Source organism: Octopus bimaculoides, chromosome 13 (assembly GCF_046866305.1).
Source record: "Octopus bimaculoides isolate indiv1 chromosome 13, ASM4686630v1, whole genome shotgun sequence".
NCBI classification, from domain to species: Eukaryota; Metazoa; Mollusca; class Cephalopoda; order Octopoda; family Octopodidae; genus Octopus; species Octopus bimaculoides.
In genome coordinates this window covers 47,322,042-47,336,017 of record NC_142940.1, presented here as the reverse complement: position 1 = coordinate 47,336,017, position 13,976 = coordinate 47,322,042, and the positions used below count along the sequence as shown (strand labels likewise).

The window sequence follows — 13,976 nt, the reverse complement described above, 5'->3', positions numbered from 1 at the left end:
TCTTCTGTTGCAAGTTACTAAGCGGCTTCACTAGTGGTGGTGGCGCACTGAAAAGTGGTTGGCATTAGGAAGAGCATCCAGCTGTAGAAATTATGCCAAAGCTGACATTGGAACTCAGTGCAGCCATGCAGCTCGCTGGATCCTGTCAAATTGTCCAGCCCATACCAGCAGGGAAAACGGACATTCAACAATAATGCTGCTGATGACATATGCATACATACAAAAGAAATGAAACAAAAAGCAAAGAAAACAAAATGAGCCACATATACTTACACGGGGTGGGCCACGTTGATTATCAGGACTGCTGCGCCATTCTCCAGATGACAAACGTTCAACATGGTCTTGGTCAAGGACACACAGAGATGCTAAGGCTAACCATAGCTGTGGAGAGAAAGAGAAGAGAAACTTGCTTAAGCTATCAGGAAATAACGAGGGATAGCTTTGATGTTGATGTCTTATGATTTTCAGAGATTTATCACTCATTTCCATTAAAGGTTTGACATTTATAAATAACTAAGTGGCAAACTGCTTACCACCAGCTGTCATTGGCTTGATCACAGAACTTGTACAAAGCCTGTTGCGTGTGAAACTTGTATATAGGTGCAAGTCATGCACAAATAAAAATGGTAATTCTTGAAGTTAATTACACTGTGGACTCATACTTGATTGCTTGAATAACATTTTGACGCATTACATAATAAACAGAATCTTTATATAATGTTATAAAACTGATAGAGAGAGATAAATAAGAAGATGGAAATACAGAATATGAAAATATGGCTACTTACTGTAGGAGTTTTCATACAGGCCTGTGGAAGCCGCAATGACTCATCAAGTTTTGTCAAAGATAACAAGGCCTCGGCTATAGCTGCTTTGCTGACCATTGCCCATGCCTCCGACAAATGACCCTGGCAAATATAGCAATACACAACCGCACATATAAATACATGTGTAGAAGAGTGTGTGTGTGTGTGCATGTATCATACACACACACATGAATTTAAAAACAGGAGGAGGAGTGAGCTATTCTGTACAAATTCTTTTCCTTTTTTACTTGTTTCAGTCACTGTCTTTGGCCATGCTGGAGCACCACATCAAAGGATTCAGTCAATCAAATCAAAACCAGTATTTATTCAGAGGTTTGGTACTTATTCTATTGGTCACTCTTTGTTGTTCTACTAAGATGCAAGGATGTAAACAAACCAGCACCAGTTATCAAGCAACAGGGCCACTAAATTTTCTTTTAGTACACGATACAGTGAACCAGTGAGAGAGCCTCTAAAGTGTCACTCAGCCTGCTAGAAATAGCAGCTAAATCTCTATCAAACACTCTTCTGTCTTAAAGGAGGGACAAGGTACACATTAGATAATATAGTCCCAGACCTTAGATACATTGTGTCAAGAAAAAAAAGTTATGGGAAAGTCATGGCTGGAATGTCTTACATCAGGAAAGGTTTGCTCAATTAGGGATGATTTGAGGCTAACCAACAATAACATGATAAAGTATTGTCAACAACACAAAGAGCAGGTTACCTTGGCCATGTCTTGTAGCAGAGCAATAATGTTACCAGCTTGGCACATTGTCATGTGACCTCTCAGCCACCATCTTGGACCTGTGGCTCTGGAAAAGAAAATATATTAAGTATATATATATATATATATATATATATATATATATATATATAAGATAGAAAGTTTACATGTTAATTTAGTAAAACTCCAGTGAACTGCAACATAATTAACTCAATCTGAATTTAATAATAAAAGAACTATAATTAAACTAGATTTATTATTATTAACATAATTATTAAGTTGCTTGCCCTTAATCACCACTACCCATATAACTTTGACAAAACCCAAACTACAACATATGCTCTCACCACTAATCCTTCAACAACCACCTTTATACTACACAAAATGCACAGTCACTAATGTCCCACAATACACACCACTACCAAACTCTTAGAGTAGACACCACCACACTCCAATAACACATACCACCACCCATAAAACACGGCAAGCATCGCCAATACACAATGTACAGCATTACTACACTAACACAACACACCACTGTCATACTACCACCACGCCAGATCAGATCCCAACAATGCTCCTCTAACATACATTCCACCACCACCACCACAACTACCACACAGCCAGCACAGTAACACACATCACTACTACCACACAGCCATTACAGTAACACACATCACTATCACCACCACTACGCTCCCAACACAATATACACTCCACCACCACCACCACAACCTACCTGCTAGATGTGTGCTCAGCCAGACACTCTGCTAAGGTAACGGTGGTGATGCCTTTCTGGAACTGGTTACTTTTGACTTTGGTCTGGACAGCCAGTGCTTTACTGATGCAGGCCAAAAATACATCCAGGATGCAAGGCTTCTCAGAATCAAACTCTTCTTCGACAGACGGCTTGTTCGTCGAATGCATAATGTTGAAGTCTGTGGGTGGTAGATTCGGCACGAGAAGTAAGTCGGCCAAAGCTTGGGGATGGACATCGGGAAGTACTCTTCTGATGACTGATGTCACCTGAAAAAACAAATTGAAGAACAGGTGGTGAATATCTGCACCTGCACGCATCAACAATTATCATTATCATAAACCAAGGCGGCGAGCTGGCAGAACCATTAGGCAGCGAGCTCATAGAACCATTAGGCAGCAAGCTGACAGAACCATTAACACGCTGGATGAAATGCTAAGTGGTATTTTATCCATCACTGCGTTCTGAGTTCAAATTCCATCAAGATCGATTTTGCTTTTCATCCTTTCGGGGTCGATAAATTAAGCACCAGTGAAACACTGGAATCAATATAATCAACTAGTCCCCTTCCAAAATTTCAGGCCTTGTACCTACAGTAGAAAGGATTATTATAAACCCCTAACTAACCCATTTGTTGCTTTTGGAGCAATAAAATAAATCATTATTATTATTAATATGGAAGATGATGCTGAGTTGGCAAAATCCTTAGCATATTGGGCAAAACACTTAGCAAAATGCTTATTTCTTCCAGCTCTTTACATTCTGATTTCAAATTCTGCACAGGTCAACTTTGCCATTCATCTTTTCAGGGTCAATAAAATAAACTATCTGTCAAGTGTTTGGGTTAATGTAATCAACTCCTTCCTCCTAAGATTGCTAGCCTTGTACCAAAATTTGAAACCGTTGTTGTTATTGTTTTTAAGTTATGGCGGCAAACTGGCAGAATTGTTAGATGAAATGCCTAGCAGTATTTTGCTCATCACTACGTTCTAGGTTCAAATTCCACCAAGGTCAACTTTGCCTTTCATCTTTTCAGAGTTGATAAATTAAACACCAGTGAAACAGTGGAGTCGAAGCAATCAACTAGTCTCCTCCCACAAAAATTCAAGGCCTTGTGTCTTCAGTAGAAAGGATTATAATTATTATTGTAATTATTATTATTATTATTAAGGCACTGAGCTGACAGAATTGTTAGCACACTGGGCAAAATGCTTAGCAGCATTTCGTCCATCTTTATATTCTGAATTTAAATTTTGTCGAGGTCGAGTTTACCTTTCATCGTTTTGGGGTTGATAAATTAAGTACCAGTCAAGTGATATAATCGACTAGACCCCTCCCCAAAAATGACAACAGCAAATTAATGTAAATGAGCCAAAGCTGGAGTATCTCCATAACCACTAGACTAGCTAAAAACAATAACCAATGCAGTCGTAGAGTCCTCACTAAACAGATGGTATGGCCATGTTTAGATTAACTTTAACCACAAGTCTACTTCAATCAGATTTTAATTTGTGGTTAAACAGCAACAATAAAAAATACATTTATACAATTTAATGAAATAAAACAAGAAATAAATATTGGCTTGTCATATAAATTCATTTCTTTTCCATTCATTTTAAACATTTCCAAAGTTATTTGAATTAATATGAAAATTATTTTTTATTATAGTGCTTTACGGGTTTTTTATAGCTCCATTCTTCTTTTACAAGTTTTGTTTATCATTTTTGAAATTTGAATAAGCTTTACCACTTTCCAGACGTATATAAATGGAGTGCCAAGTAGAAAAAAAAAAAAACAAATCTATCTGACAACTCATATAAAAGAGAAAAAAGCTATTTAGTTAATCAGAAGAAATAGAAAAAAAAATTAAGGAAAAAAGAAAAAGAAAGACAAAATGGAAAAGAATGTCAGTTCAAAAGATCTTACTTGTCTTTGAACACGCGGAGATGCTGTATGGAGGAGGCTGAATAAGTCTTGAAGTAGTCCTGTTTGTTGAGCCAAATAATTCCTGCCAACTGAGGATCCACTCAATGCTAGAACCATGGAGAGCAGTTCAAAGCAGTAAACATCAGATGAAGACCTATAGACACACAGACAGACAGACAAAATAAGTAACCATAACTGATTACAAAGTTCTGATTCTTTTTCAATCCCTATGCTGTATCCACACACAAAAGCATTTAATTCTGATTATTTTAATAATAAATGTAATTCTTTTTTTTACCATTTTACGTCAATTTATCCATTCTAGCATTGATCAGATGGTTCATAGGTTAAGACAATTGCTTTAACACCTGGATGGTCATTATCCCTTCCTATCACAAACAATCCAACTATAGGTGAGATGGTAATCCTTCCAACCACAAACCACCTTGACCATAGGTGAAATGGTGACCCTTCTTATCATATATATATAAACAGACAAAAAGGCAGGCATGTATATGTATATATATATATAGAGAGAGAGAGAGAGAGGGAGGGAAAGAAAGAGAGAGCGAAATTGCACAGGAAGATGACAAAGCAACACACCAAAAATCACACACTTGTCACAAATCAACACAATTTCACACCATTATCAATAAGATTGTTCATTTAGGTGGTGTCAACGGCAAACGCTACTGGGGATAAGTGAGTAGACTTAAAGGGCAGTGATGTAGACATAAACAAGCAATAAACAACAACAGAATAAAGACAAGACATAATAGAAAAATTACACAGGTAGTGGGTGTATAATATTTATATGTATATATATAAAATTTATTAATAAGGGTAGAAATTGATATTAATCAATTAAAACCAGTGGTCTAGCATATTAAAAAAAATCCGAAGATTTATAAATCAACAGACTACGCTGATGATCCAGCAGATATTTACTTATGTAAATTTTAACGGGTGAAACCATGGTACGTAGGTTAATCGTTTTTTTATTTAGTAATTTTTCATTTGACTTGCCCTTTTATAGTCTGTTGTGTCGCTAAACTTTTACTGAGAACATATTTTTCGTGGTTAGATGATTCGGCATCTATTTCTAGCATATAGGAGTCCACTTTTGCCGGTCATTCCTCTTATTTTTGTATATGTATATATATATATATATATATATATATATATATATATATATATATATATATATATCGTGGTTGTCTACTCCTTATCCAGAGTCTGAGCACCTTTTGTAGAAAAGGAAAGTAGAGATATAGAAAAAAATGTATGTATATACAAGCACACATATGTGTGTGTATGCATAAAATATTATAGTCAACACTAAGTTTCTGCAAGGAATCATTCTAGAAATATTACCAATGAAGATTTTGAATGATAAACTGTGAGATTGATCGATTGATCTACTGATCAGTCAATTCCAACTAAACATCGAACTCACCTGCTTCCATCTATAGATGTAGATGATCGATTTAACAAACTGGCTTCCCACTCATCTCTCACACGTCGGGTCTCTTTCTTGATAGCCTGTACTATATGGGAGCATACCTGGAAAACAAGACAGACAGAGGTTAGATTTCTATGTTTATATCAAATCATATGTAGGTTTATCGATAAAGGGAGCAGGATAGGAAATCAACAAGAATACTTCACTTTCAGTCACTTGTACTGTTCTATGTAGGGCCCTGACTAGCCATTCTTGATAGACAACTGATACATGGTATTTGTAGTGGTGTAATAGCTATAGATATTAGAAGACATTCAGTGCCTCCCTATATATACATATATATATATATATATATATATATATATATATATATATATATATATATATATATATATATATATATATATATATATATGATCGTTGCCAGTGCCCCGGGACTGGCTCTTGTGTGGGTGGCACGTAAAATACACCATTTTGAGCATGGCCGTTGTCAGTACCGGCTGACTGGCCTTTGTGCTGGTGGCACGTAAAAGCACCCACTACACTCTCGGAGTGGTTGGCGTTAGGAAGGGCATCCAGCTGTAGAAACTCTGCCAAATCAGATTGGAGCCTGGTGTAGCCATCTGGTTTCACCAGTCCTCAGTCAAATCGTCCAACCCATGGTAGCCTGTAAAGCGGATGTTAAATGATGATGACGATAATATATATGTATGTGCATGTGTGTGTGTGTGTGTATATATATATATATATATATATATATGTGCATGTATGTACAAGAAGGTGCTGAAAAGTTCCTGGCTTTGGCTAAATGAAAATACAAGAGGATCACTTAATTATGATTTTATTCAACATATTCCCCTCGCAGATTCACACATTTATTGCAATGGTCCTTCAGGCTTTTTAAGCCCTATAAAAGAACTTGCAAGGTTGGGCCTCCAACCAGGCCTTTTGCAACAATCTCAAAGCCAGGAACTTTTCAGCACCCTCTCAAATGCATGTATATATTAATGACCAGAATCTAACATTTTTTATATATATATATATATATATATATATATATATATATATATATATCGTTTTGGGACTTGGTTTGCAAGATTCTTTATGTGAGTTCGTGTGTTGAAGCATATTTTGTTGTATCTGGGGAGAGTTATTATCTTTTAGTGCCTTATAATTTAACACACCCACTGGTAAAATTTCCACTTATTTCTTTTTTTATTCTTCGAAAATTTTCGTTGCATCTTGCAACCTTTCCAATAGTTTTGAGAGTCAAGACACAATGAAAATTTTAGAAAAATAAAAAAAAAAATAAGTGGAAATTTTACTGGTGAGTGTGCTAAATTATAAGGCACTAAATGAGAATGACTCTCCCCAGACACAACAGTGTATATATATATATATATATATATATATATATAAGCACCCACTACACTCTCGGAGTGGTTGGCGTTAGGAAGGGCATCCAGCTGTAGAAACTCTGCCAGATCAGATTGGAGCCTGGTGCAGCCTTCTGGCTTGCCAGTCCTCAGTCAAATTGTCCAACCCATGCTAGCATGGAAAGCAGACGTTAAACGATGATGATGATGATATATATATACACACACACACACACATAAATGTATAGGGTCAGGTTGGCACCATGGGCAAGTGTCTATTGTAGCTCCAGGCCGACCAACACCTTGTGAGTGGATTTGATAGACGGAATCTGAAGCCCATCGTGTGTGTGAGAGTGCATGGTCTCCTTGCCTTGACATCAAGTGGTAGTTGTAAACAAGTGTTACCATCATGCAAGTGCTGCCTTTCATTTTCAATCTTCCAAGAAAACATGTCAGGTCAGGGAGAAATATTACCTTACTTGGAAACAATCGAGGATTAGCAACAAGCAGGATATCTGGTTGTAGAAAATCCATTTCAATAAATTCTGTCCAACCCATGCAAGCATGGAAAAGTGGGTGTTAAAATGATGATGATAACTGGGGAGGTGGGGATATATATGTATGTGTGTGTGTGTATAACAAGAAAGATAAGTTCAGTGTGTGTCACTCACTTGTTTTTGTAGATGGGACAACTTGCTACCTCGGCTAAACAAGATCCCTAACATGTGTTCTTTGAGATCATTGTCACGTGCTGTACCAGACTCTCCTCCATCAACCTCGCTAACTTTCTTCTCCTCAACTTTGTCTTCAGTGCAATCATCTGTGATCAAACGACCAAAAACCTGGAGAATAAAATTTCAAAAAGATATAAGCAGGAGTACACAATATGCAGGTGTACACAAGAATAACTTAGACCAATGAGTGAAACAACTAAAACATAAAAATAGGTTTTAAGGGAGATTTGGAAGCTATTTCCAGCTGGTTAATAATTATGAAGCAGGTCCCTCACTCTATCAGTTAATATTCTGAGGCAGTGACAGGTGAAGGCCTGGGAGCTTGTTTAGTGATAGCTCATTTAATTATCTTGTAAGTCAATAATTAATTAATCAATTAATTACCTGTGATGTTAATAAACGAAAGACTTTTAGGGTTTCTGCTTCACAATTATCCTGCTGCATTTTCAAGGGATTCTTCATGTTGTTTATGCGACAGTCACAGCCCTCAATCTCACCCAACACCTTGATTTGTCGCAGACGAAGGCTATTGTCGGGCCCCTTCATCTCCAACTTCATGTAACGGCACTTCTGATCAGGTAAATAACAGTTCACCCAACCAACATGTCGGGCTTCAATTTCAACCTAAAAGTAGAAAGGAAAAGGAAACGGTTTGTTATAAGTGGGTTGATAAAATGAGTACCAGTCAAAAACTGGGGTCAATGAAAACGATTTACCCACTCCCCTGAAATTGCTGACCTTGTGCCAAACTTTGAAACCAATATTTGTCATAACATCGCAAGCACTATCTGAATGTGGTTTATGCCAGGTCTGCCTGACTGGCTCCTGTGCTGGTGACACATAAAAGGCACCCACTACACTATTGGAGTGGTTGGCGTTAGGAAGGGCACCCAGCTGTAGAAACATTGCCAGATCAGATTCGAACTTGGCTTTCCAGACCTAAGTGAAACCGTCCAACACGTGCCAGCATAGAAAACGGACGTTAAACGATGATGATGATGAAACCAAAAATAAATAATAAAGAGGAAACGATATGAGTGGCATAAAAGATGTACCTTTTTCTTCTGAAAAAAAGGTGGCGAAAAAAATTACCCCAGGACCAGTATGCAAAGCTGAGCCTCCCACAAGCTAATTATTTTCCTGATGCCCACTCTTTCCTGAATATGCACTACTGAAATTGGGATGCATCTAATATACCTGAACACCTTTAATGTCATCAAATACAGTAATAAAGAATGAGCATAATTTACCTGACGTATTTTATTCATCTCCTCAGCTGAAGGACCACAGAAGAACTGGATAAATGAGACTTTATTCTGAAATGAACAAGGAGACAAATAATGAGATCCATGTAACATGGGCTATAGAAGATGAAGAAAAAAATCAGCTGACTGCAGATGTATATCACCACTGCACACAAAACATGCTTCCGAGAGTTTTTGCTTAAAACATTTACTCACAATGCATTAGTTACTCCGGAGCTACAATACAAGACATTTGTCTAAAGTGCCATGCAGAGGCACTGAACCTGAAAGCACATGGTTATGAACTGAACTTAGTCACAGCGGTGCAAGCAGCTATATCTGTGTTTGTGTGTGCATGTCTACACACACATGCGCATGTGTGACAGCATGTGTGTATTGTGTTTATTCATGTAAAAGTTGCACTCCATATTAAACAGAAGTTGATACAAAACTTCCGTAAAACAAGATTAATTAACCTTGTGTATAAGTCATACCATTGACTTTTGTTATCAAAGTACTGCTACTATAGTCATGTACAAAATGTGCGACTTAGACAAGAGTAAATACTGTGTGTATGTGCGTGTGCGCGCGAGCACACACATATATGTATGTTAGTTGTCTTTCACTTCATTTTTATTAGTTTACTTAAATTACAGAAACCCACGTGTTGCCATCTTGCTTTATGGGTGTGTGAAGCAGGGCACAGTTCAATATGTGAAGATGTGGAATAAAGTACCTTACCCAAAAATCAAGGGTTGGCATTAGAAAAGTGTCCAGGAGTCACTACCTCATGAAGTATCCATCCAACAAATGACAGAATGGAAAAAGCAGAAGTAACAATGATGATAGTAAAGATGCAATTAGTATTGCACCATCTTTCAAGATTAATCAATGTGTAGCCTCTCTGTCTAGAAGCCATCAGTACTCCAGGTTGTACATTTTTTTTTTTGCTTGTGTGCAGTTCAATACATTATTACTAGTGGTAGCCCTGTATGTTATGAAAGAGATTCATTGTAATTATAATCTTAACAGTATTGTAGGCTCCTGGGCAAATCAATGCACTGGACTCTATAGCATTCGTTTTGTGACAGCAAACCACAAGAAACATTGATCAGAATTGGGCCACTGAATCTGTGTGGACCCCAGGCAAGTGGCCAAAGAGCTCGTGTCTTAAGACAATATTGTTCTCACTACCATCAAGCACAAACTTTCTTCCTTCCAGTTGCAGAAGTTAGACCTCAAGCCACCAGATAAGTCCTCTCTCTATCAGATTCAAAATTTCAGAGCTGCAACAATTGAGGGAACAGCAAAAAGTAGGTCCAGAGAGACTGTAGAGATGCTTGGGTAGAGGTGCTCAGATGTATTCTGTGTACAAGGACTAAGATGGAGAAAAGCCCAAACCAACCTCCACATTGACAAAGAACACAAAACCCATACAGACATAGACAGACACACACACACACACATATATATATATATATCTATATATATATATATATATATATATATATACATACAACATACAATTACACTTACAGCTAAGTCTCTGGTGTTATCTATATGTGCAGCTATCAACCGTGCATGACACTGCGCTGTACACACAACGTTAATAACTTTAGACTTGTTGCGATCTTCATCTCCACTCTCCCAAAACGTTTCCGTTGAACAATCTGAAATGTAGAAAACACCAAGTTACATTTGATGATGATGATGATGATGAAGATGTCTTTGTAACAGTCAGTAGTTGGTGTGAGACTTTAGTGGCACTCGCTGCCATAGCAACTCAGAGATAAAACACTCAGTATCTGTGTGATGTAAATGATCCACAGATTAATTAATTTCTTTCAAAAGGAAATAAACGGTTACTCACCTGTTAGACTGGCAATCATACTCTGTCGACTTGAAGCCCTGATGTCAGCTGATGCAGTCAAATCTTTCCACAGACTCAGCATACTTGTTGACTGGTAACAATAAAACACAGTTAATTAATGATAGAGAATGTTAATTAAAGACAGTATCATGGACTTGTGATACATTCCTAGTAAGGCATGTGCCCAACATGGGTTGTCTGGGGGTTAAACCACTTCACTTTTCCATACTTCCCCCTAATTATCTACAATCTCTCACCATCATAATAAATATTTTGGCCACACACCAAATTACCCAGCTATCCACACACCATAAAGTATTCCTAGCAACACACATAAACTTCAAATTACTCCCATCTCACACTCAAAATCTCCACACCACCACACCTCCACATACCAAGCTACTTGCAAACACACTAAACTGTTGTTGTTGTTGTTGTTGGCACTCCATCACTTACAACGTCGAGGGTTCCAGTTGATCTGATCAATGGAACAGCCTGCTCGTGAAATTAACATGCAAGTGGCTCAGCACTCCACAGACACGTGTACCCTTAACGTAGTTCTCGGGGATATTCAGCGTGACGCAGTGTGACAAGGCTGACCCTTTGAATTACAGGCACAACAGAAACAGGAAGAAAGAGTGAGAGAAAGTTGTGGTGGAAGAGTACAGCAGGGTTCACCACCATCCCCTGCCGGAGTCTCATGGAGCTTTAGGTGTTTTCACTCAATAAACACTCACAACGCCCGGTCTGGGAATTGAAAACACGATCCTATGACCGCGAGTCCGCTGCCCTAACCACTGGGCCATTGCGCCTCCACTACACTAAACTACCACCAACACAAAACAACAGCTTCCTGCTACTGGAAATTAATAAAAGAAAAATTTTTTAAAGTTCAAACCTGAGCGTTTTCAGTGTTGTTATCTTCTGTGTCTTCGTCGTCAGACTTAACCAAAATCCTACTAATGTTACTGAAAACATGACTCTCGTGTAGAAACTGGTGGTCAGCCTGAGTGAAACGCAGACAGTAGCAGCGTACTGCCATTTGCTGGAGAGGACACAAAACATAGAAGACAGTGACAATAACAGTGGTGATAATGACGATGATGATGATGACGATGATGAGCAAAGAATACAGAAAAGTAAAATGCTATTATTGTTAGATTGGGTGAATTGTAAAAGTGTTGGGGAGGGGGGGAATATGCTGTGGCAGTCCTTCCAGTTTTTTTATGTTCCAAGTTCAAATCCTGCCAAGGCCAATTTTGCCTTTCCTTCTTTCAGGGATCAAAATCAGGACCTTGTGATTGAGGAGAGAAACTGCTTGAACATGAGGCTAAGATACATACACACAAACATCTTTCACTAGACAACCTTACCTTCTCCAAAGAATAAAACAGTGGTTCCCAAAGTGGGTGGTACTGTCCCCTGAAGGTGGTGGAAAGTTCCAAGGGGGCACTGAAATGGGGCAATAGTGAGGCAGCAATTCATGTCAAAAGGGGAACAATAGTGGGGAAGCGATACATGTAAAAAAGTGGGGCAATAATGGGGTAGCGATTCATGTAAAAACAACAAAATAATGGGTTCATTAGGTTACATCTTATTTGTAAAATACAGTTGCGCTGAATTTGCTTCAGAAAGAGGTCTATGTCAGTGATGGTTAGTTTGGGTGGGGGCACTAGGAATGTGGCCTGGGTATCAAGGGGGCAGCAGCCCAAAACAGTTTGGGAACCACTAGAATAAAAGATACACATACTCAGCACTCTGGATATTAATGAAATCGAAGGCAGATATTATCAACAGAGAGAAGGAAAGAGAGGCTGATGGATGGAGGAAAAAGCTGCCCCCCCCCCACCACTGCTGTCAATGTTGTCAGGGCAGAGTGGTACAAAGAAAATGAAAACCGGTAACGAGTAAGAAGGATGGTGATTATGATAATGGTAGATGTAGCTGTGTGGTTAAAAAGCTTGCTTTGTAACCATGCAAGTCTTCTGAGTTGAGTCCTAGAGTGAGGAACCTTAGGCAAGTGTCTTCTGCTATCATCCCAAGTCAAACAGTCCTTTGCACATGTATTTGGTACCTGGAAGGTGAAAGAAGCCCATCGCATGTGTGTGTATGGAAGTGGGTATTGCCTTGTTTAGAAAAGAGTGAGAATTGGCATCCAACCACAGAAAAATCTGCCACGTTAAATTCTATTTGAATATACAAGCATGGAAAAGTGGGCATTAAATGATGATAATAATTTAGATGATGGTAAGACCAGAATAATAGTAACAATTGTCAGAAGGGGGCACAAGAAGCTGATGGAACTATGGAGGGCTAATGGTATTTAAGCCAAGGGATCAAAGCAGAAGTTTAACTATATATATGCACGTATATATAGGCGCAGGAGTGGCTGTGTGGTAAGTAGCTTGCTTACCAGCCACATGGTTCCGGGTTCAGTCCCACTGTGTGGCACCTTGGGCAAGTGTCTTCTACTATAGCCTCGGGCCCACCAAAGCCTTGTGAGTGGATTTGGTAGACGGAAACTGAAAGAAGCCCGTTGTATATATGTATATATATATATATGTATGTGTGTTTGTCCCCCCACCATCGCTTGACAACCGATGCTGATGAGTTTACATCCACGTAACTTAGCAGTTTGGCAAAAAGAAACCGATAGAATAAGTATTAGGCTTACAAAGAATAAGTCCTGGGGTCGATTTGCTCAACTAAAGGCGGTGCTCCAGCATGGCTGCAGTCAAATGACTGAAACAAGTAAAAGAGTGTGTATGTATGTTTGTAATGTTAGTGCACAACTTACCTGGAGACTAGTGCCAAGAGGAAGATGCATCATAACATCGGCAACTGTCTGCAAAAGGGTATGGAAGGTGACAGGTAATGGGTGGACTGCTGCTCCAGCTATTGCAACATCAGCAAGAGGATGATCGCAAAGAGGAACATCCTGAGAAAAAAATAAAGAATACATTTTGTTTTTAATTATTGAACAAAAAAAAATTTACTATAAAGAAAACAAAAAGAAAAGAAATAAACTAACAAAAGATGTACAGCCTAACAAGTGATTTGATCCCAGACCATGT

The 13,976-nt window shown here is 38.4% G+C and overlaps 1 protein-coding gene across 43 annotated transcripts in view; it reads right to left on the bottom strand.

Moving 5' to 3' along the window:
• The window catches only part of LOC106869699 (E3 ubiquitin-protein ligase MYCBP2), a 185,766-nt gene that overhangs the window by 11,825 nt on the left and 159,965 nt on the right, over positions 1-13,976 (bottom strand). For all 43 annotated transcript variants that reach the window (XM_089361720.1, XM_089361741.1, XM_089361724.1 and 40 more), the window contains 13 exons: positions 13,700-13,840; positions 11,801-11,947; positions 10,903-10,993; positions 10,569-10,702; positions 9,039-9,104; positions 8,173-8,412; positions 7,726-7,896; positions 5,673-5,779; positions 4,217-4,370; positions 2,273-2,559; positions 1,534-1,621; positions 789-908; positions 274-381 (listed from right to left, as the gene is read on the bottom strand). In XM_089361720.1, the coding sequence (XP_089217846.1) occupies positions 274-381; positions 789-908; positions 1,534-1,621; positions 2,273-2,559; positions 4,217-4,370; positions 5,673-5,779; positions 7,726-7,896; positions 8,173-8,412; positions 9,039-9,104; positions 10,569-10,702; positions 10,903-10,993; positions 11,801-11,947; positions 13,700-13,840 (1,854 nt within the window). The remainder of the gene's footprint in view (positions 1-273; positions 382-788; positions 909-1,533; positions 1,622-2,272; positions 2,560-4,216; positions 4,371-5,672; positions 5,780-7,725; positions 7,897-8,172; positions 8,413-9,038; positions 9,105-10,568; positions 10,703-10,902; positions 10,994-11,800; positions 11,948-13,699; positions 13,841-13,976) is intronic.